Raw genomic sequence first — 24003 nt, 5'->3', positions numbered from 1 at the left:
GGGAAATGACAAACACACACCAGGTGTTGTTAAGTTACACTCCCAACGCCGCACAACTCACAATAACTGGAGCGCGTTTGGTCTTAAGGCGCCCATTTAATATGGGTGGAGTCTGTGCTGCTGTGGCTCTGGACAGGCGAGATGAATCAGTCTTGTAATGCATGCATCTGTCTAAAGCACTAGTCCTTGATTAAGGTACCATGACAATATTTATCTACCTAATGGTGTGCCATCTGACCCAAAATGCTCACATCTGTCACTTTGTTTCTCCACTCTTTTTTTTTTTTTTTCTCCTCCTCTTCCTTTGTCTTCCTGCTCATGTAGAGGATGTAAACGCCAACCCCAACAAGCGCCAGAGGCAGCCGGCTCTGCTGGGCGACCACCCCCCCGACTACGGTAAGGCTCGGAAACGTGTTTACTAAATACCGCCTTTTCTCTTCTGTACTCTTATTACCTGAAATAGGTTCTGTGGAGACAGTTTGAAATACTAAAGTTGATTTAATTTAGTTAGTCTGAGTTTATAAATTGCTCCTCCACACACTGACCGTAAAGGGATTCTGTTTTTATATATGTGTGTGTCTGTGTGTACACGTCTGCGCGTGTGTACGCGTCTGCGCGTGTGCGCGTCGTGTGTACGGTCTGCGCGCGTGTAGCGTCTGCGCGGTGCGTCTGCGCGTGGGCGTGTCTGAGCGGCGTGCTGTGTGTGTGTACGTCTGTGTGTGTGTGTGTGTGTGTGTGTGTGGTGTGTGTGTGTGTGTGTGTGTGTGTGTGTGTCTTTTTCTCAAAGCAGTAACTATTTCTAGAAAAATTACTTCTCCCTTGAGTTAATCTCAACTCGCTTGATTGGTATTTATCTTCTGTTCTCCGCTTGCTTCGTTCTCAGGCGGTGGTACCATGGCTACGACGAGAGCTACGGCTCCCCGCCACGAGGGTCGCCGCATGGGTCACCAATGAGAGGGCGCGGGGGAGGAGCTACGGGCCGAGCTACGGACCTCCTCCCCCGCTCCTGGCGAGTACGGCGGCCACGCCGAGTCGCCCGTCGTCATGCTGTACGGCCTGGAGCCCGTCAAGAGAACGCAGACCGGGTCTTCAATATCTTCTGTCTCTATGGCAAAGTGGAGCGGGTCAGTACCTGGCGGATGCGTTTCTGCAGTGAAGGGGACGGGGGAAGCGGTCCGCATTAAGATTTGCACCCAAGTTTTTCTATTGTAACATTAGGAAATCGTCCATATGAAAAAGGGGCGTTCAGGGGATATACAGAAAAAAACGGTCATCCCCACGTCTCCACCTGCAGTCGCACGATGCAAAATAACAACCTATGTGTGTGCGTTATGCTGAAGAAATAAATCAGTTTAGTTTTTTTAGGTCTTGGTACCTGGGGAAAGTGAGAAAATAACATTTTGAAATTCCTTAATAGTTAAAGGCTTTTGTGTCAAATCCCTCATTTAATCATTAATGTTGCTGTGGGCAGCAGTTGCGCTTCTATGAATAACTGTCCTAAAATAACGTTTTAGCATATCTCTAGCTAGAGCCGAAAGGCTGATACCGAATTCCGATGTGCCGATACACCGACCTTGTGTATTTTTAAAACGCAGTCAGAAACGCGTTTAAACAGATTTCCCTAACATTAGTTATTTATGAGTTCCCACTAAAATATAATTTTTTTATTGTCAGAACAGAACAGAGGAACATCAAATATAAAAGTTCTGATAAATAAAATGTATAAAAATACAACTTAAGATTTGAAACTTTAATTCCTTTGAACAAAAACCAAATAATCAGGGACGTTGTAGAGCGTCCTCTGGTGGACAGTATGCAACCCTCTAACAGGACGTTGTAGAGCGGCCCTGGTGGACAGACATGAACCAATCACTAACAGGGACGTTGAGAGCGTCCCCGGTGGACAGACTATGCAACACCATCCCTAACAGGGAAGTTGTAGAGCGTCCTCTGGTGGACAGACTATGCAACGCCATCCCTAACAGGGACGTTGTAGAGCGTCCTCGGTGGACAGACTATGCAACGCCATCACTAACAGGGACGTTGTAGAGTCCTCTGGTGGACAGACTATGCAACGCCATCACTAACAGGACGTTGTAGAGCGTCCTCTGGTGGACAGACTATGCACGCCATCCCTAACAGGGACGTTGTAGAGCGTCCTCTGGTGGACAGACTATGCAACGCCATCCAACAGGGACGTTGTAGAGCGTCCTCTGGTGGACAGACTATGCAACGCCATCCCTAACAGGGACGTTGTAGAGCGTCCTTTATTTCAATATTAATTTATCAGGATCATTGTTATAAATAATTCTGATTGAATATTTATAATAATAAAAATTAAATTTGAATCTGCCATTATAAATACAGATAGGATAGAAGAGGAATACCTATATCGGCCCGCCAAGGATTGCTAATATTAAACATTTAGACCCAAACGAAGGATATCTACTGAAATCTGTGGTGAAAATTGTTAGTGGAGCATGGGCAGAGCTTGTTGCGTAACTGGAACAATTTACTTTGAGTAACCATCCATCACCACACTGGCACCAAGACGTGTCTAAAAACCAACAGTAGTCTCCAAATGAGTCTTTTATGACTCTTAGGGCACCGGTCGATCCTTCATGTGTTTTATTTATTTTCTGTCCTGTTCCACAGGTGAAGTTCATGAAGAGTAAGCCGGGGCCGCCATGGTGGAAATGGGCGACTGCTACGCCGTGGATCGCCCATCACCCACCTCAACAACAACTTCCTCTTTGGACGGAACTGAACGGTGGTGAGTTCATCTCGTCCACGTCCCAAAACATTTCTCTCGTCCAGATAAGCTACGACGCCTTTGAGGATATTAACCCGTTTGTGCCGGATGCTTTGCGCCGAACATTACAATACCGCCGGTTGCTGCGGTGCGCAACTCTGAACCTCTGCGGCTGCTGCGTGGCGCAGCATTTCGTATTTGTCGGTCTTTTCGTGACGCGTTTTAGCAGAGAACGCACTTGTCATTGTTCAAATACAAGGGAGGCGGGTCTTGTTGGCTATTTAAAGCCACTTGACACACCAAAATGTACCGTAGATTGCTTAAATGTCAGTCAAACAGACACACGTGTGCGTTTGTAGCAATTTTCTTGCTGTCTCTCAAAAATTCATAAACAAAGGAGGATTTAGAGCAGCGGAGGTCAGTGACATTGGGTGGAAGATGGTGAGGAGTTTGGGGGGAGGGATGTGGTGGATGATGATGATGATGAAGAAGAAGTGCTGGATGATCCTTTGCGCCACGAAGCAGCCGGCAGGAGGTTCAGAGTGTGCGCAAAGCCGTAACCGGCGGTAGATGTAATGGTCGGCGCAAAGCATCCGGTACAACGGGTTTAAAACTACTGAAGCCTCGTGCAAATGGACACATTCTGTTGTTGGTTCAAACAACCAAATAAGTCAGAAATAATAAGTGTACTGGCAGTTCTTTAAAAAATTGAGGGTAAAAACTCTGCAACCTCTAATGTTAATCTCAAATTTGTATTATTATGCAACCCATAGTCAAAGCTCCAGCCTTTCTTGGTGTCTCTTCTAACTTGTAAGTGAGAATGCAGTTTTCTAAGTTCTAATAAACATGACGTTTATTCAGTTCAAAGTTTTATGAGTGCACAGCTCTAGACTCACATGTCCGCCATCAACTGCACACTAACAAAACCAACTCCACGCATGCGCTAACCTGCACACACGGGGAAAAACTTCTGCCGTGTTTAACCGTGTAGAGTGGAAATAACATGTTAACAATAATCCTCCTCCATGCAGTGTTTCCAAGCAGCAGGCCATCGTCCGGGCCAGTGCTACGACCTGGAGGACGGCTCCAGCAGCTTCAAAGACTTCCACGGCTCCAGAACAAAGTTCACTTGCCAGAGCAGGCCGCCAAGAAACGGATCCAGCACCCGAGCAACGTGTTGCACTTCTTCAACGCCCAGCGGACGTGCACGCCGGAGATCTTCAATCAGGTCGGTGGGAGGTGTTCATGAGAAACAACATGTGCTAAGAATAACCAAATGTTGATCACTGTATTCATCAGGAGGCGGCGGTGGTGTAATTATAGAGATCTTATTTCATGGAAAGGACATTTTTATATTTTAGCGGTTCAGGTCACTTTGACAATCTGTTGCATTTTTTTTTGATGTGACGAATGGAAAATACTTTCAGACTTATACAGGTTAAACAATAATTAGGTTACAGTAGTTAACACAAGGATTAGTGATAAAGTTAGTAAATTGGTGTCGGACCAACAGACTCGAGGACTCCTTTGTCCCTCCTTTGACTCTACAGCTCACTGGGGGGACGAGGAAATAGGGCAGAGAGGACAATACACACCACACACACACCAACACACACAACACACACACACACACACACACACCTGGACATACATTAAGACTTGGTCACTTTAACATGGACACTGACACTTTGATATTAATTTATGGTCTTTGACAAATGTTATAACTATTTGTTTTATACTGTCTTTATTTTTTTTTGTTATTTTTTGCAAAACTTCCGCTGAAGTTTCCAATCCTCGCGTTGAATCACCCAAAGGATTAATAAAGAGAAGTCTAAGTCTATAAAGAGCTTTCATATTAAACCAAAGGCCTTGCTAAGGTTGTCTGCCATACGAGCTTTGACTGTCAGGAGAAATCAAATGAAGCCTTGTGCGTGAACTCCTAAATAACACAATGCTGTGCTCTTTCCAGATTTGTGAGGAGATCGGTGTCAAGAGCCCCGTCAACGTCAGATGTTCACAGGAAAGAGTAAGCCGCTTTGACTCAAACACACCATAGAAACAGTAGTTTACTGCAAATGTGGCTGCAGCTACAAATACAAGTAGGAGCCAAGCTCATCGTAGACAAACCTCACAAAAATGGCTCTTGAGGATGCACATACCTACGTGTGGAGGTGTGTCTCCGTTGGTTTGTGTGATGTGTGACGTTGATCTTTGTGATCCAGGTGGAGCAGCTCCCAGCCGGACCGAAGCAGCTGTGTGTGTGTGTGTGTGTGTGTGTGTGTGTGTGTCTTTTTCTCAAAGCAGTAACTATTTCTAGAAAAATTACTTCTCCCTTGAGTTAATCTCACCTCGCTTGATTGGTATTTTATCTTCTGTTCTCTCGCTTGCTTCGTTCTCCAGGCGGTGGTTACCATGGCTACGACGAGAGCTACGGCTCCCCGCCCTACGAGGGTCGCCGCATGGGTCCACCAATGAGAGGGCGCGGAGGGAGGAGCTACGGGCCGAGCTACGGACCTCCTCCCCCGCCTCCTGGCGAGTACGGCGGCCACGCCGAGTCGCCCGTCGTCATGCTGTACGGCCTGGAGCCCGTCAAGATGAACGCAGACCGGGTCTTCAATATCTTCTGTCTCTATGGCAACGTGGAGCGGGTCAGTACCTGGCGGATGCGTTTCTGCAGTGAAGGGGACGGGGAAGCGGTCCGCATTAAGATTTGCACCCAAGTTTTTCTTATTGTAACATTACAGGAAATCGTCCATATGAAAAAGGGGCGTTCAGGGGATATACAGAAAAAACGGTCATCCCCACGTCTCCACCTGCAGTCGCACGATGCAAAATAACAACCTATGTGTGTGCGTTATGCTGAAGAAATAAATCAGTATTAGTTTTTTTAGGTCTTGGTACCTGGGGAAAGTGAGAAAATAACATTTTGAAATTCCTTAATAGTTAAAGGCTTTTGTGTCAAATCCCTCATTTAATCATTAATGTTGCTGTGGGCAGCAGTTGCGCTTCTATGAATAACTGCTCCTAAAATAACGTTTTAGCATATCTCTAGCTAGAGCCCGATCAAGGCTGATACCGAATTCCGATGTGCCGATACACCGACCATTGTGTATTTTTAAAACGCAGTCCAGAAACGCGTTAAACAGATTTCCCTAACATTAGTTATTTATGAGTTCCCACTAAAATATAATTTGTTTTATTGTCAGAACAGAACAGAGGAACATCAAAATATAAAAGTTCTGATAAATAAAATGTATAAAAATACAAACTTAAGATTTGAAACTTTAATTCCTTTGAACAAAAACCAAATAATCAGGGACGTTGTAGAGCGCCCTCTGGTGGGGACAGACTATGCCCTCTGGTGGACAGACTATGCAACACCATCACTAACAGGGCGTTGTAGCGGTCCCCTGGTGGACAGACTATGCAACACAATCACTAACAGGGACGTTGTAGAAGTCGCCTGGTGGACAGACTATGCAACACCATCATAACAGGGAGTTGTAGAGCGTCCCCTGGTGGACAGACTATGCAACGCCATAACAGGGACGGTGTTAGAGCGTCCTCTGGTGGACAGACTATGCAACGCCATCACTAACAGGGACGTTGTAGAGCGGCCTCTGGTGGACAGACTATGCAACGCATCCCTAACAGGGACGTTGTAGAGCGTCCTCTGGTGGACAGACTATGCAACGCCATCCCTAACAGGGACGTTGTAGAGCGTCATCTTGGTGGACAGACTATGCAACGCCATCCCTAACAGGGACGTTGTAGAGCGTCCTTTATTTCAATATTAATTTATCAGTATCATTTGTTATAAATAATTCTGATTGAATATTTATAATAATAAAAAATTAAATTTGAATCTGCCATTATAAATACAGATAGGATAGAAGAGGAAATACCTAATATCGGCCCGGCCAAGGATTGCTAATAATTAAACATTTAGACCCAAACGAAGGATATCTACTGAAATCTGTGGTGAATAATTGTTAGTGGAGCATGGGCAGAGCTTTGTTGCGTAACTGGAACAATTTACTTTGAGTAACCATCCATCACCACACACTGGCACCAAGACGTCGTCTAAAAACCAACAGTTAGTCTCCAAATGAGTCTTTTATGACTCTTAAGGGCACCGGTCGATCCTTTCATGTGTTTTATTTATTTTTCTGTCCTGTTCCACAGGTGAAGTTCATGAAGAGTAAGCCCGGGGCCGCCATGGTGGAAATGGGCGACTGCTACGCCGTGGATCGCGCCATCACCCACCTCAACAACAACTTCCTCTTTGGACAGAGACTGAACGTGTGGTGAGTTCATCTCGTCCACGTCCCAAAACATTTCTCTCGTCCAGATAAGCTACGACGCCTTTGAGGATATTAACCCGTTTGTGCCGGATGCTTTGCGCCGACACATTACATCTACCGCCGGTTGCTGCGTTGCGCAACTCTGAACCTCCTGCCGGCTGCTGCGTGGCGCAGCATTTCGTATTTGTCGGTCTTTTCGTGACGCGTTTTAGCAGAGAACGCACTTGTCATTGGTTCAAATACAAGGGAGGCGGGTCTTGTTGGCTATTTAAAGCCACTTGACCACCAAAATGTACCGTAGATTGCTTAAAATGTCAATCAACCAGACACACGTGTGCGTTTGTAGCAATTTTCTTGCTTGTCTCTCAAAAATTCATAAACAAAGGAGGATTTAGACAGCGAGGTCAGTGACATTGAGGTGGAAGATGGTGAGGAGTTTGGGGGGGAGGATGTGGTGGATGATGATGATGATGATGAAGAAGTGCTGGATGATCCTTTGCGCCACGAAGCAGCCGGCAGGAGGTTCAGAGTGTGCGCAACGCCGTAACCGGCGGTAGATGTAATGTGTCGGCGCAAAGCATCCGGTACAAACGGGTTAAAACTACTGAAGCCTCGTGCAAATGGACACATTCTGTTGTTGGTTCAAACAACCAAATAAGTCAGAAATAATAAGTGTACTGGCAGTTCTTTAAAAAATTGAGGGTAAAAACTCTGCAACCTCTAATGTTAATCTCAAATTTGTATTATTATACAACCCATAAGTCAAAGCTCCAGCCTTTCTTGGTGTCTCTTCTAACTTGTAAGTGAGAATGCAGTTTTCTAAGTTCTAATAAACATGACGTTTATTCAGTTCAAAGTTTTATTGAGTGCACAGCTAGCTTAGACTCACATGTCCGCCATCAACTGCACAACTAACAACCAACTCCACGCATGCGCTAACCTGCACACACGGGGAAAAACCTTCTGCCGTGTTTAACCGTGTAGAGTGGAAATAACATGTTAACAATAATCCTCCCTCCATGCAGTGTTTCCAAGCAGCAGGCCATCGTCCCGGGCCAGTGCTACGACCTGGAGGACGGCTCCAGCAGCTTCAAAGACTTCCACGGCTCCAGGAACAACCGGTTCACTTCGCCAGAGCAGGCCGCCAAGAACCGGATCCAGCACCCGAGCAACGTGTTGCACTTCTTCAACGCCCAGCCGGACGTCACGCCGGAGATCTTCAATCAGGTCGGTGGGAGAGTGTTCATGAAGAAACAACATGTGCTAAGAATAACCAAATGTTGATCACTGTATTCATCAGGAGGCGGCGGTGGTGTAATTTATAGAGATCTTTATTTCATGGAAAGGGACCATTTTATATTTTTAGCGGTTCAGGTCACTTTGACAATCTGTTGCATTTTTTCTTTGATGTGACGAATCTGGAAAATACTTTCAGACTTATACAGGTTAAACAATAATTAGGTTACAGTAGTTAACACAAAGGATTAGTGATAAAGTTAGTAAATTGGTGTCGGACCAACAGACTCGAGGACTCCTTTGTCCCTCCTTTGACTCTACAGCTCACTCGGGGGGACGAGGAAATAGGGCAGAGAGGACAATACACACACACACACACACACACACACACACACACACACACACACACACCTGGACATACATTAAGACTTGGTCACTTTAACACTGGACACTGACACTTTGATATTAATTTATGGTCTTTGACAAATGTTATAACTATTTGTTTTTATACTGTCTTTTATTTTTTTTGTTATTTTTGCTAAAACTTCCGCTGAAGTTTCCAATTTCCTCGCGTTGAATCATCCCAAAAGGATTAATAAAGAGAAGTCTAAGTCTATAAAGAGCTTTCATATTAAACCAAAGGCCTTGCTACGTGTTGTCTGCCATACGAGCTTTGACTGTCAGGATGAAATCAAATGAAGCCTTGTGCGTGAACTCCTAAATAACAAATGCTGTGCTCTTTCCAGATTTGTGAGGAGATCGGTGTCAAGAGCCCCGTCAACGTCAAGATGTTCACAGGAAAGAGTAAGCCGCTTTGACTCAAACACCCATAGAAACAGTAGTTTACTGCAAATGTGGCTGCAGCTACAAATACAAGTAGGAGCCAAGCTCATCGTAGACAAACCTCACAAAAATGGCTCTTGAGATGCACTCTACCCTACGTGTGGAGGTGTGTCTCCGTCTGGTTTGTGTGATGTGTGACGTTGATCTTGTGACCTCCAGGTGGAGCAGCTCCCAGCGACCGCAGCGCCTCGGGTCTCCTGGAGTGGGAGTCCATCAACGACGCCATGGAGGCTCTGTCCATGATGAACCACTACCAGATGAAAAATGCAGGTATGGGTAAGACACTGAACTTGTTTCCCTTTTTAAACTATGGCTCTTCTTCTCCAGATTTTATGTCCCTCTAGGATTTTAGACTCAATTTTTGCTTTTGTGTTAAAAAAAAAAGATACAAGTTGCATTGTTTTTTGTATATTTGCTGCAGGAGAGAGAGAAAGCTATTGCTATTTTTTTTTTTTTTTTGTCTAGTTTTTTAATAGTTATTATAGTTTTTTTTTACTTTTTTGGGGGAGAATAAACTACTCGAGGCTGAGTTTTCCTAGTAACTTCACCAAAAAGGCTGAGGATGCTGCAGACATTGGTATAATATGATAATGGCCTTAGATAATGGGTTTAATAAAAAAATAATTTATTGCATGGCTCAAATGTAAACCTGTCTGTCAGTGGCTTGTTGAGCTTTACATTGTTAATTAGTTTCCTATCCTGGAAAAAGCTTGTTTACTTGCATCGTTATGGCACAAACCCTAAAAACCAGATACTGGAATAACTTTGACCAGAGCACATTTACACAGAGACGTAAACACGATTTAATGGTGACGTGTCCCAGAGGAAACTAGACTGATCTCATGGCTCGTGTTTCTTGTCTAATTGTTGTTCTCTTCTCTTTCTTGACAGCTGGTCCGTACCCTTACACCCTCAAACTGTGCTTCTCCACCGTTCAGCACGCCAACTGAGCAATTCCCCTCGGAGCCGGTCCACCATTCCCGTGTATTTAGACCACGACTGCTTGCAACACGCCTGGAGAGATTTTTCAAAAAAAAATGCCTAAAATACTGTGAAATGATCCACTTTCACAATGCATTTGATCCCTAAAGTGCAAACTCCTCCTATTTGATATATATATATTAAGCAGATCTGACAAATGCTCAAAGGCATTTAAAAGTTTGGATATTTATGCCCCAGATGTGGTTTATAGAGTATCAGTACCTGTTTGTCTTCACGATTAAGTTGTCCTTTTTACTTTTTTGTATTATGCTTAAAACGGTGATCTGAAAAGTGAGAAAGCGTATTTGAAAGAATTGGTTTTATGCTAATCCCATGGTTAAGTGGCAGCGGACAACGTGGTTTTGTAAAAGTCGCTTTTGAAACTTTTTATTTTTGCTCACACTTTTGTTTTTTGTTTTAATCGCTACCTATTCAGTTCTGTGTCTCTCCGTGTCTGATTATGCAGACGGAGAATTGTTTTTGTTGTAAGAAAATAAAATTTAAAGGTTTTGAGTTTCTTCTGCCATCCTTTTTTGAAGTGTTTCCTGTCTGTTCTGTCAAACGTTTTAAGGTTACAGTGCACATGGAAAGCATTCACAGCACTTCACTTTCTCCACATTTTGTAATGTTACAGCCTTATTCCAAAATGGATTAAATTCAATTTTTCCTTAATTCTGCACATAATGACAATTTAAACGCTTAGAGATTTTTGCAAATTTATTAAAAAGTTAAAAACTCACTTGAACATAATAAAAGTATTTATGGCTTTTAAGATCAAACTCAAATTGTAGCTCGGGTGCATTTTGTTTCCACTGATCATCCTTAAAGTTTCTACACCTTAATGAGTCCACCTGTGGTAAATTGTGTTGGTTGGACGTGATTTTTGGAAAGGCACACACCTGACCGTATATAAGGTCCCACAGTGCATGTGAAACCACAAAACCAGTACAAAGTCGTAGGAATTGGCGGGAGACCTCCGAGACGGGATCGTCTCTAAGCACAGATCTGGGGAAGGGTTCAGAAATATGTCAAAATGAGCTCATCGTCCGTTAATGGAAGAAGTTTGGAACAACCAGGACTCATCTTAAAGCTGTCCGTCCCCTCTGCAATTTTTTTAAATTTTTATTATGTATGTTTGCTGTGTTATGGTTATCTTTCCGCTGGACGCCTACGTTGAGCCACATATTTATTTGATTAGGACAATGCACATTAATGAACGTTTCTGTAAATGCACCAGTGTTAGCCAATTGGCTAATTTTCAACTGTAGCCCTACCTAGGATGCATGTCTTTAATGGTGGGAAGAAACCAGAGCACCCGGAGGAAACCCACGCAAACACGGGGAGAACATACAAACTCCACCCAGAAAGGCCCGGAACGACCTGGAACGACCTGGATTCGAACCAACAACCTTCTTGCTGTGAGGCAGAAGTGCTAACCACTTAGCCACCGTGCTGCCGGCGTTTCCTTGGGGATGAATAAAGTATCTGAGTGACCGTGGGGAGAAGAGTAGTGACGGCTAAATGAAGCTTTGTGAACCAGTGTCTTTATTTTCTGAGCCCACTAGATGGCGAACAAAGGGTTGAAAATATAGTGAATTGCAATGCCTTAGGCCTTTCTCCTAAACCAAGAGCGCCATCTAGTGGGCACCATCCCTACAGCAGCAGCGTGGTGGAGGCAGCACCATCCCTACAGTGAAGCGTGGTGGAGGCAGCACCATCCCTACAGTGCAGCATGGTGGAGGCAGCACCATCCCTACCGTGCAGCGTGGTGGAGGCAGCACCATCCCTACAGCAGCAGCGTGGTGGAGCAGCACCATCCCTACAGTGCAGCATGGTGGGGCAGCACCATCCCTCCGTGCAGCGTGGTGGAGGACAGGCACACATCCCTACAGTGCAGCATGGTGGAGGGGCAGCACCATCCCTACCGTGAAGCGGGTGGAGGCAGCACCATCCCTACAGTGCAGCGTTGGTGGCGGGCAGCACCATCCCTACAGCAGGCAGCCTGGTGGAGGCAGCACCATCCCTACAGCAGCAGGCGGTGGAGGCAGCACACATCCTACAGTGCAGCATGGTGGATGGGGCAGCACCATCCCTACCTGCAGCATGGTGATGGAGGCAGCACACATCCCTACAGTGCAGCAGGTGGTGGCGGGCACCATCCTACCGTGCAGCATGGTGGTGGCGGCAGCACCATCCCTACGTGCAGCATGGTGTGAGGCAGCACCATCCCTACAGTGCAGCATGGTGGTGGCGGCAGCACCATCCTACCGTGCGCATGGTGGCCCCCCCGGCTCCCTCCCCACCCCCCCCCCCGCAGCGTGGGAGCCAGCACCATCCTACAGTGCACAGAGGACGCCCCCGCGCCGGGGCGGGGGGGGGGGAGGCGGCAGCACCATCCCTACCGTGCAGCATGGTGGCGGCAGCACCATCCCTACAGTGCAGCATGGTGGAGGCAGCACCATCACTACCGTGCAGCATGGTGGCGGCAGCACCATCCCTACAGTGCAGCGTGGTGGCGGCAGCACCATCCCTACAGTGCAGCGTGGTGATGGAGGCAGCACCATCCCTACAGTGCAGCGTGGTGATGGAGGCAGCACCATCCCTGGACCTGGAGACTAGTCAGGACTGAGGGAAAGATGAATGCAGAAATGTAAAGAGACATCCTGGAAGAAAACCTGCTCCGGAGCACTCATGACCTCCGACTGGGCGACTCCACGCACACAGCCGAGATATCAGAGGAGTGGTGGAGTGGCCCAGCCTTGAATCCCAGTGAACATCTCTGGAGGGATCTGAACATGGCTGTGCATCAACAGCCGCCCGCTTCAGCCACACAAATGATTAAAATATCACAATGTTCAGCTCTTGACATAATGCCATGACTGTTTTTAAAGACTACTCTGGTAGCACAGCTACAAATGGCAGCAACGAGCAGACACTGCAGACTTTGACTCTTGGTACGACCCGTTTTGTTGTGTTCTTCCATATTTTAGTTTTTACTTAGTCTTTTTTTCCAACATAGTGTTTGAAATGTTAAAAAAAAAAATTTTATAACTTTTTTTTTAATTACTTTTCAAATGCTGTGTCATACTAGGCCTATTTTTTTTTTACTTACTATACTATGACGTTTTTTTTTAAACTTTTTTTGACATACTATACGATGACTTTTTTACTTTTTTGACATACTATACTATGACTTTTTTAAAAACATTTTTGACATACAATGCTATGACTTTAACTTTTTTTGACATACTATGCTATGACCGTTGTACTTTTGACAAAGCAATGGTATAGTATGTTGAAAAAATCATTAAAAAATATCAAAAGTATGAATATGGTATGTCAAAAAAAGTCATTATCATGGTATCGCTCAATTCATAAAAAGAGTCCTACCCCGCGTCATAATTTAGACACTGTAATGTCCAAGATCTATTCAAAAATATTCACATAGACACCCCCGCGTTGAACTAGCTAACTATGCTTGGATTTTTTTAACTTTTGCGACATACTATGTGACGTAATGACTTTACTAACTGTTCGACATCATATCTAATGGACTTGTTTTCAAACTTTTTTAGACAATGCAATACTATGACCTTTTATTTAAAAATACAAAATTATGAATATGGTATGTTCAAAAAAAGTCATGGTATCTTATTCATAAAGAGTCAACCAGATCCTACCCGTTATTTAGAACGACGGATAGTGTCCAAATATATTTTAAAACCTTTCTAACCACAAGCTTCTGTCCTCCGAGTTTTTTCTTTTTCTGTTCCGAGAATGGTGAATAATATAATAACAACTCAACACTTCGCGAACGTCTGACTATAATCTACTAGCTCAGTGGTGCCGGTTACCTCGTGGTCTGAGTGAAGATCGACGGTTGTGGGTTCGAAACCCTTGCGAGGGACGTTGAATTTTAATCTCTAAAACCCAAGAGAAGTCAAATATGCTACAAGCAAGCGCGAGAAGTGTGAGATAAGAACGTCTCCGTGGGATATCACGGTTGGAAGACCCAGCGTGTCAAGTCTCCAACCTGAATGTGGTCTTCGTCTTACAGGTTTAACGACCAAAGTTAAGAGATTCAAATTACGCCTACATTTCTGAGTATAGATTTCGTTGATTTTTTGTAATTATATCTACAGGAATGCAATACATTTTAATTTTATGTTTTTGTAGTTTGCTGTCAATTTATTGGATGAAAACTATTTATAGACTACTTAAACTATGACTATTTCAACATGGTTATACTTGAATAGTACATTTTACTATTTTTTATACTATACTTTTTTTGACATACTATACTATGACTTTTTTTTTCTTTTTTTTGTTGACATACTATACTATGACTTTTTTTACTTTCAACAGACTATAACTATGATTTTTTTACTTTCAACATACTATACTACTGACTTTTTTGTTTTTACTTTATTTTTCGACATACTAATACTATGACTTTTTTTTTTTTATTTACTTTTTTTTTTACTTTTCCCAAAACATACTATACTATGACTATTTTTTTACCTTTTTTTCTTCTCTTCGACTGTACTAGAGATCTCTTACTTTTTTTGTTACTTTCAATTCACTACTATATCTATGACTTTTTTTTTACGTTTTTGTATAAACACTACAATAACTCCAATTTTTACACCTATGAGTACCTTTTTTTTTTTTTTCTTCGACTACTTCTGTTTTTTTACTTTTTTCGAAATACTATACATTACTTTATTTAAACTTTTTGACAATACTAACTATACTATATTCTATATTTTAAACATTTTTGAACATAAATACTATGACTTTTAACTTTTTTAGACATACTATGCTATGCCCGTTTTAACTTTTTTTTTGACAGCCATGGTATAGTATGTTGAAATTATTTAAAAAACTATCAAAAGTATGAATATGTGTATGTCAAAAAAGTGCATGGTATCTTAATTCATAAAGAGTCTAACCCGTCATATTTAGACACTGAAGTGTGTCCAAGTATATTAAAAAACCTTTCTAACACCAGCCGTCTGTCCTCCGAGTTTTTCTTTTTGTCTTTCATGTCTAGTTGAATGAATAAATAATCAACACCAAACAACTCAGCGCTCTGACTAACATCTACTAGCTCAGTGTGCCGGTTACCCTGACCTGTGGTTGAGTGACAGAACGAGGTTGTGGGTTCGAAACCTTTGCGAGGGACGTTGAATTTTAAAAAAAATCTAAAACCCAAGAAGTCAAATATGCTAGAAGCAACGACGAGGTCAGATAAGAGTCTCTCTGTGTGATATCACGGTTGGAAGACCCCACGTCAAGGTCTCCAACCTGAATGTGTCTTCGTCTTCGAGGTTTTACGACCAAAGTTAAGAAGGTCAATAACGCCTACATTCTGAGTATAATTTCTTGGCTTTTTTTGTAAAATTTATTCTACAGGAATGCAATACATTTTATTTATAATGTTTGTATTTGCTGGCAAATTTAGATGGAAAAACTATTTAGACGTATTACACTATACTATATTCAACATGTTTATACATGAATAGTACATTACTTTTTTTTATAACTGTGACTTTTTTTTTTGTAACTATACAATACATACTTTTTTTTGTCCATTTTATTAACTTTTTTTTGTTCAACATACTATTCTGATAAATTTGGTCTTTTTAACTTTTTGATAACGATACTTACGACGTTTTTAACTTGACATACTACCTAAGACTTTTTTTTTAACGTTTTTTTTTTGTTTTTTTGTGCCAGAACTACTTACTGACTACTAAGACTTTTTAATAACCTTTTTTGCCATACTAGCTAAGACTTTTTTTGTGTTTTTTAACAAACATTTGTTTGTTGAGCAAAGGCAATCAGGATTACTTATAGGAAAAACAAAAATTCCGACTTGGATAAATTCGAAAACATTGGGATCGCTGAAGAGTGCTTCAGAGCCACACTAAGAATATGAAGATAGTTGGAACTATTAATCATACTGGTATTGGTAACGGAACGTACAGTAAGAAGGGGGGGCTACAGTCACACTACGAACAAGAAGTTGAAAAGGTGAGAAGGAAAGAAAAGGGGGAAGGTGGGAAAATCGGTTTTTACACGTCGGGTATGGGTGTGGAATTCGTGAGAACAATACAGGGCAATGTGCGAGGGCTCGAAAAGAGAATAAAGGGGGGGGCCGGAGAGCTAAGGGAACTAAGGAAGAGAACGGGGGGAGAAAAAGGAGTGGGGGGGGGAGGAGGGAGATGAAGGGGAAAAAAAAACTGGGAGGCTGTGCACACGTGGAATGTGAGTAGATAGTAATGTAAATAAAAGGGGGGTATCAATATAATCGTAGGGGGTTGAGAGAATATATAGTACTTACCACTAAAAGATTTAAGGGGGGGGATGAAGAAGTACAGGTTTGTAATATCTATTCACGACCATAGACAATGGGACAAGAGTGCAGAAGACCTAAAAATAACAAAAAAAGTGGAGATAGTTGCAATGTGGATTAAGGGGCAACAGGGGGAAAAAAGGACAGGGTAGGGAGGTAAGGAAAAAAAAACAAAGAGAAGCAGTGAATAGGGTGAAGAGACATACAAGAAAAAGGAACTAATAATTCGGTAGAAAAAATGAGGTGTAGCTGGGGGAGGTATGAAATAAAAAGACTAGAGGTGGGATAAGTGAGAATATGAGGGTGTAAGGGGGAATGTTACTACATGTAGATGGTAGGTTCTAAGACTTTAATTGTGGGTCATAGAACTATGTATGGTATTGGTGTCAAAAAAAAGGCTAAAGCGAGGTTTTTCAAAATGTTGATGAGGGGAGGGGGAAATTTGTTCGGGGACAGGGGAAGCGAACAGGTCGAAACAAATAGACTGGGACATAAATGGACATGGTTTTGTGGGTAAATGGACAAAAAGGCGGTGGGTTTTGGTGCGAGGGGTGGGCCGATAGAGGGAGCAAATAACTATGACCGTGGGTGGAAGTGTAAGTGTTATTGAGAGGTGGGTCAGGGAAGATGATGGGGAGTGAGCTCCCAGCGTGAAGTGGACGACAGAAATGAAGGGGGATGAGGGAGGTGAAGGAATGATGAGTGTAAGGGAGATAGGGGTGCCAAAAAAGAATCATGGTATTAGGACGGGAGGGGAAAGGGGGAATGTAAGTGCAGTTGAGGAGGAGCAAGGAGGGAGGGAGAAGGAAAGAAAAGAAAAAGAGGGAGAAGGGAAAAAGAGAAAGGGAGAAGAAAAAGAAGAGAGGGGGGGGGGAGGGGGAGGAAAAGGAAGGGAGAAGAAAAGAGGGGATGGTGGGACTGGGGTGTAGAGTGGGGGGAATAAGGGAGTGATAAAGGGAACTATGAAAAAATGTGGAATTGGTGGGGAGGGTGTCATGGAAAACTAGGTATGCATAGGTTAGTGAACGTGATAATAGGATGTGGCCCAAAATAGAAAGAGGAAATAGGGGGGAAGGGGGAGGGGGGAAAAAAGCATGGGGGGAAAAAGATAAGGATGGAGGCGTAGACGGGGGGAAGGGGGGGGGGGGGGAAGCGAGGGGTTGGGGGGGGCTGCTTCGCGGAGAGGGGGGAACTCCAAAGAAACGGGCGTGGGGTAAGAAAACGGGAAGAAACGGGGAAACTTAAGACTAATGGGGGAATAAAGGCGGGAGGATAGGAAAATGGGGAAGCTGCGCTGCGGTACAGAGGGATAGACACATGGCGGGGGAGGAGGAAGAGAAGATCGATACAAACGATAAAAAAGAGAGGGGGAAGGGGGGTGGGATGAAGAATGAGATAGGGGGTGAACTGGCGTATTAGAACGATACGAAATATGAAAAGGAAGAACGGGAAAGACGGTCAAAGGAGCCAAAAGGTAAAGAAGTAGTGACGGGGAAAGCAGATGTAGGGAGAAACAGAGGGCGCGGGAGATTAAAGGCGCACGAGGAGAAAAGAGGAGAGGTCTGGGGCGGAAGAACAAGTCGAGGACAAGGAAAAATGGGAGTAATCGGAATACACGGCACAAAGCGTGAGTTGTAGGGTGGGACACGCTTGGGTCTATGCTACGGGGGGGGGGAGTGGGAATGGAGGAATCGCACGGAGGAAGGGAGTAGTGAAAAAGCTTGTTAGTGTCAGAGAGGACAAAGGAAAGAGTCAACCAAAGACAAAAAAAGAAAAAAGTGGAAGGAAAAGAATACGCCGTTCATAACAAAAAACCAGGGTCATCGGACGAAAAAGGGAAGGGGGGGATACGATAAAGGGGCTTGTGTGCTGTACCAGTAGGTAGATTTGAAGGGGGGGGTGGGTGGATAAGTGGATAGTTGGGCGGAATGATTGGATAGGTATTGTGTTATTTCGGTGGTTGTGGTTCATGGTAAGGGGTGAGGGGTGATAGAAGATGAAGGTACAGAAATGGAGGAAGTGAAAACGAGAGTGGGGAGCGAGGAGGATAGGGGGCAACGGGAGAGGGAGGGCAAGCCTACCGGACACGCAAAGCTGATAGAGAAGGGGAGGGGGGGGGGGGGGGGGGGAAAGGGGAGGGGGGGGGGGGAGGGAGGATAAGGGGGGGGGACAGAAATAGGTTTGAGTGGTGGGGTGGGATGTAGAGGGGGATTTCAGGGTTCGCAAAGTAGGACGGACGATCGGGTAAATGACAGCGATCCCTATAGTAGGGGCGCTTGGGTGGTTATACGCTGAAAAGGAGAGGGGGGAGTACGGGGATAGGTCATAAGGTGTGAAGTGAAATAAAGGGCGGCAATAAAGGTTAGGGATTGTTGGGATCGAAACCCTATAAAACCTTAGTTGCCAGGGCAGTTGACATTTTAAAACTAACACAGAAAACACACAACAGAATTAGTCCAAATATGAAAGCATACGAAGCAAACACGACGAGACAGTGGATATGAATCAATGGAAAGACCCAATAGACCCCCAAGGCTGAAACCAAAAAGGAAATAAGAAGATCAAAAAACAAAAAAACGGAGTTATACCCAAGTTCATACCACCACCTGAATAGTGTTCTTATTAGATTCGTCTTACTTCAGGTTTCCAGAACCAAAGTTAACGGAAAGAAAAAAAAAGGGGGAATCAAAAATACGAGACGAAAATACGCCCGTTGGGAATTAAGATTTCATTAAAAATTAAAATATTCTACAGTGAAGAATGCAAAATACCAATTATTAGTATTAAACATATAGTTTGAATAGTATCATAATGCTAGAGCAAATTTATGGATGAAAAACTTAATATCTCAGAAAACAGAAACGTATATACTAAAACTATGGTCCTAATGACCTAGATATGCAACCATGTGTAATACTAATGTGATAAGAAAGTAAGACCTTTAATTTACGTATACTTAGATTGAAAGCTATAAACTTTGCTATTTATATATTTTTTTGTTTATTTTGACCATAAACATAAAGTAATAAAAAAAACAATATGAAACGAAGACTTTTTTTTACATATTTTTCACACTTTGTGATGGAAATGACGGGGTTAATTCGGTTCTCTAAAATGAATATTACAAATTTTTTTAACACTTTTAATAATTTTTACTTTATGTTTTACTTTTTGGTTGTATTTTTTTTTTTTCGAAACCTACATACTAAAAAAACAACTGATTACTAATTATTTAATTTTTACTTTTTTTATTATTACTTTTATCTTTTTCGCAAATAAACTAAATAAGCTAATTATGGGCAACTATGGACATTTTTTTTAACTTTTTTTTATTTTTTCTTATTTTGTTTTACTTTTTTTTAATTTTACTTTATATTTTTTTATTTATTATATTATCTTTTATTTTTTGTTTTTTCGTCGACAACAACATAACTATAAAATACACTCAATGGATGCCATTATTTGTGGTTAACAACTTGTCAAATCAACACAACACAACAACCTAACTAATACTATGAACTATATTTTATTTTTAGTTTTATTTCTTTTAATTTATTAAATATATTTCATCATTATTATTTTTAAATTAAATTTTTAGTATGTTTTTTATGTTTATTTTCTAAGTTTTTTTTTATAGATAAAAAAGTATAAATAATTAAAAAATTCCACTTTTTGTTATTTAATTAATATTTTTATTTATCTTTTACTTTTTTATTTTTATTATATATTTTTTAATTTTAGTGTTCATATTTTTTTATTATTGTTCGACGTAAAAAAACATCATATTTTTTTAATTTAATATATTTATATTTTAAATTATTTTTTTTACTTTTTTTTCAACAAACATAAACTGTAACTAAATGACTTTTTATACTTTTATAAGTAAATTTATTATTTTTTAATCGTTATTATTCCGTATTTTTAAATAATATAAATTTAATCATATATTATAAGTTTTTTAAAACATTTTAGACTATTTTTATTATTGTATTATATTGCATCCTAAATAACTAAGTAATGGACAAACTAATTTTTATTAATTATGTTTTATACTTTTTTTGACAATACTAATACTAATTTTAATTTATTTATTTTTTATTTTTTTTACAGCTTATTTTGCCATACTCACTAATAAAAAACTAACTACAATGATGCGCCTAAAAAAAGAAAACCAAATGTTTTTCAACAATATATCATTTTTATCACCATATAATACTTTGACTAATGTTAATTTTTATGACCAAACACTATTACTATGACTTTTTTAAAAAAAAAAACTAACTTTATTTATTTTGACATAACTAATAATAGCTAAATGACTATGCATAACCATTTATAACTTGTAATTTTTTTTTTTATATTTGACATCCTAACTATAAAACCATAATGACTTTATTTCATATTTTTATTTTTTCCAACAAAAACATAATTGATACGCTAATGACACTAAATAATTATTTGTTAACAATTATATTATATTTTTTGAAACACATAAACTCATACTAATAACTATTTTTTTTTTTTTCTTTTTTTTTATTTATTTTTTTTTTATTATTTTTTTTTTATTTATATATTATTTTTTAAGGGGGGAGGGGAAAAGGTGGGAGATAAATGAGGTGGGTGTGTTTTTGCTGGTGGGTGGTGGGGTGGGTTGTTTGAAGAGTGAAGGGGGGGATGTTAAGGGTATTTTGTGGGACGGGGCTAACAACCGTCAGGATAGGGAGGCGGTCAGGAAAAGCGGTAGAAGATCAGGGGGGAATTGGTTGGTGGGTGGGAAGATATGGGGTTAAAATTACATAGGAGTGGTTTGACGGAACGAGAGAGGGGGAGCAAAAAAACAACGACGCACTGGTGGCGGGGAGGGAGTTGGGGGGGGATAAGGGTGGTTAGGGGATAGGTGGGGTTTAAAAGGGGTGTTGTATAATAGGGAAGTTGGAGGGAGTTGGTTAGATTGAGGGGAATTTGGGGTGATGTTGATCTGTACCAGTGTTGACAAAAACCAAAGTGGGACGGGGGAGAGAACTAGGGTATGGGGGGCGTGGTGGAAGAGGGGAGAGGGGGAGAGGTAATGTTGAGTTTAGAAGAAAACGGTTTGATGGAGGGGGGTATAATATAGATGTAAGCGCCGCGGAGGATAAGGAAAGGAGAGCTAGGGGAGGGGAGGAGCAAGGGAAATGGGGCGGTGAAGGGGGGGAACTGAAGGAAAGGAAGGAAAAGAAGGGGGGGGAAGAAGGGAGAGGAGGAGAGAGGGAAAAAAAAGGGAGGGGAAGAGGAAAAGGGAGGGGCCCTTTTTTTTTTTGGGGGGTGGGTGGGTGAAACAATCAGGGGACATGGGATTGTGGGGTTTTTGTGTTGTGTACGCATGCGGGGGTTTATAAGTAGGGGCTTGGCAGTGGGATGGGGGAAAGGGGGGGGGAACGGTGGGGTGTTTCCGCATAAGAAACTGAATAACTGGGTGTGGAGGTGTATTAGTGGGATAGGATGTAGCAGGCGAGGACCAGTACGGTGGTGATAGAGGTGTATTTCTGGAGGAGGAGGGGAAGCACGAAATGAAAGGACCCCTGCTCAGGTGGTTATACAGAAAGCAGGAAAAGAGAGAGTTGTGTTGGTAGGGTTATGATTCGTGGTATGTGTCTTGTCGGATAAGGGGGGGGTGGCCGGGGGTGGTGGGAAAGGGGGGGCAGTGATTACGTGGGTGGTATTGCGCTGAAGGGGGCGGGGCAGGAGGCAAACGGAGTACGAAGAAAGGGAAGAAGGGGCGATCGGGAAAACATCGGAAATGCTACACATAAGCCCGGGAGCTGGGTCAGGGGGTGGAGGAATGGAGGGGAACGGAAGAAGAGGCTGAGAGGGGGGGATGAGAAATCGAGAACATAAAGGGGGAGAATACCAGAAGGGGGGGGTGTAGGGGGGGGTAGAACAAAAAATCAAGTGTTATAGGATGGAAGAATGACTGGTGGTAACGGTTCTTGTGGGTGGGAAGGGGGTGGTTAAGATGTTTGTTCAGGGGGAGTTTAGTGAGTTGAAAAAAGGAACAGGGTAAGAGTGAGGGGTAGTAAAGTACAGGGGGAAGGACAAAAGAAAAAAAATATGGGTGCCAGCGAATTGGAGAAGAGGGGGATAGGTAAAATCTGATGCCAAAAAGGTAAAAGGGGAGGGGGCATAACAATGATTCGATGGTACTTTATTGTTGAAAAAAATTATTTTAAGACAAGGCAAAACATAGGGCATGAGTATGAATAACGGGGAATGGGTCAAGGATGAGGAGAGTGTGGGGGAGGAGGAGAAGGGGGCGGAAGTGTGGGAAATTGGGTGGTGAAAGACAATAGTGGGAAGGGGAATACGACGGAGAGGAACTCGAGGGAAGGTCGAAATGAACTGCCATGGGGATTGCGATGAGGAGGTGATTATCAAAGATAACGGGGTTGAGTAAAGGGGGGAGGTCGATTAGGGGGGAATATACTGTTGGAGAGAGAAAAGAGGAGGATGTATGGATTCTGAAAAGGAAAAAAAGAGGGAGTTCTGTCAAGGAGAACGCACCACAAGGGGGGAGTGAACTAAAAGAAGGGAAACAAGGGACAGAAAAGGGAGAGGGCGGGGGGGAAAACGAAGAGGGGCAGGCAGGACACACAGGGGAAGCAGAAAGGAGGAAATGATGAGTGATACATAAAGGTAGGGGTGGGGGTAAACGGTGTACCGCCGACGTGGGGAGTAGGGAGGTGCTGGTACACAAGTGAGTCGGAAAGTAGAAGGGGGAGAGAGGCGATAAAAAGAAACAGACCCACGTGGCGTAAGAATTTTAAAGGGAAGAAAGGGAGACGAATATAAATAACGCACTTAGTGGGAAAGGTCAATAAACAAAACAATAGAAGGAAAAAAAGAGGTGGATGGGGCACATAGGCTGGTTAGAATAGCATATGTTGGGATAGGGGGGAAGGGGGGGATGGGGGGGGGGGAGTGGATGAAGAAGAGGGAATGGAATGGAAAGAGGGAGGGGGGGAAGAGGGAGGGGAAAATGAAGTCTTAAGTGGAAAAAGATTTTGTAGACGGGTAAATAAAGACATGGGAGGAGGGGACCTCGGTTAACGACTAGAGGAACGACCGAAACAGCAACCAATCCACTCGACCAGCCTAAAACACACGACAAGTAGTCAAGCAGAGTGGGTGGGTGGGGGAAATGGGTGATAAGATGTACGGTGGTGAGGGGGGCAAAGTCATGTGACTATAGGGGCGGGGGAATTATAAGCTGGAATGGGCAAGGAGAAAAGGGGGGCAGCGTCGAAGCCAAGCGCCCTGAGTGGGGCGAGGATAGACAAGGATGAGAAGGGGGAAAAGAAACTCAGGGGAAGGAGGGGGGGTGGGTCGGGGGGGGAAAAAAGGAGGCGACGTGAAGGCGAAGGGCGGAAAAAAGACGAATGGAAGGGGTAGGCGGGGACTGTGGAAAGAGAAGGGAAAGAAAAGTGGGAGAAGGAGGAACATTGAAGATGTGTTAAAGGCTCATCAAAAGCGGAAAGGAAAGGAAAACGGAT

General features: G+C 42.8%; 1 protein-coding gene and 1 pseudogene across 2 annotated transcripts in view; both read left to right on the top strand.

Annotated features, from left to right (window-relative positions):
* LOC116682878 (heterogeneous nuclear ribonucleoprotein L) overlaps window positions 1–10634 on the top strand; it is a 19936-nt gene extending 9302 nt beyond the window's left edge. The window contains exons 8-14 of one of the 2 annotated variants that reach the window (XM_032509805.1): window positions 325–396; window positions 5153–5400; window positions 6938–7059; window positions 8082–8283; window positions 9039–9096; window positions 9295–9405; window positions 10027–10634. In XM_032509805.1, coding sequence (XP_032365696.1) covers window positions 325–396; window positions 5153–5400; window positions 6938–7059; window positions 8082–8283; window positions 9039–9096; window positions 9295–9405; window positions 10027–10085 — 872 coding nt within the window. In that variant the 3' untranslated portion in view covers window positions 10086–10634. Of the gene's footprint in view, window positions 1–324; window positions 397–5152; window positions 5401–6937; window positions 7060–8081; window positions 8284–9038; window positions 9097–9294; window positions 9412–10026 lie in introns of both variants that reach the window. The other variant, XM_032509804.1, reaches the window with a different exon arrangement.
* A 12069-nt stretch (window positions 10635–22703) lies between these two features.
* The window catches only part of LOC116680634 (NAD(P)H dehydrogenase [quinone] 1-like), a 39586-nt pseudogene continuing 38286 nt past the window's right edge, over window positions 22704–24003 (top strand).

The sequence above is a fragment of the Etheostoma spectabile genome, chromosome 3 (assembly GCF_008692095.1).
Source record: "Etheostoma spectabile isolate EspeVRDwgs_2016 chromosome 3, UIUC_Espe_1.0, whole genome shotgun sequence".
Taxonomy (NCBI): domain Eukaryota; kingdom Metazoa; phylum Chordata; class Actinopteri; order Perciformes; family Percidae; genus Etheostoma; species Etheostoma spectabile.
This window is presented reverse-complemented; position numbering and strand designations above follow the sequence as displayed.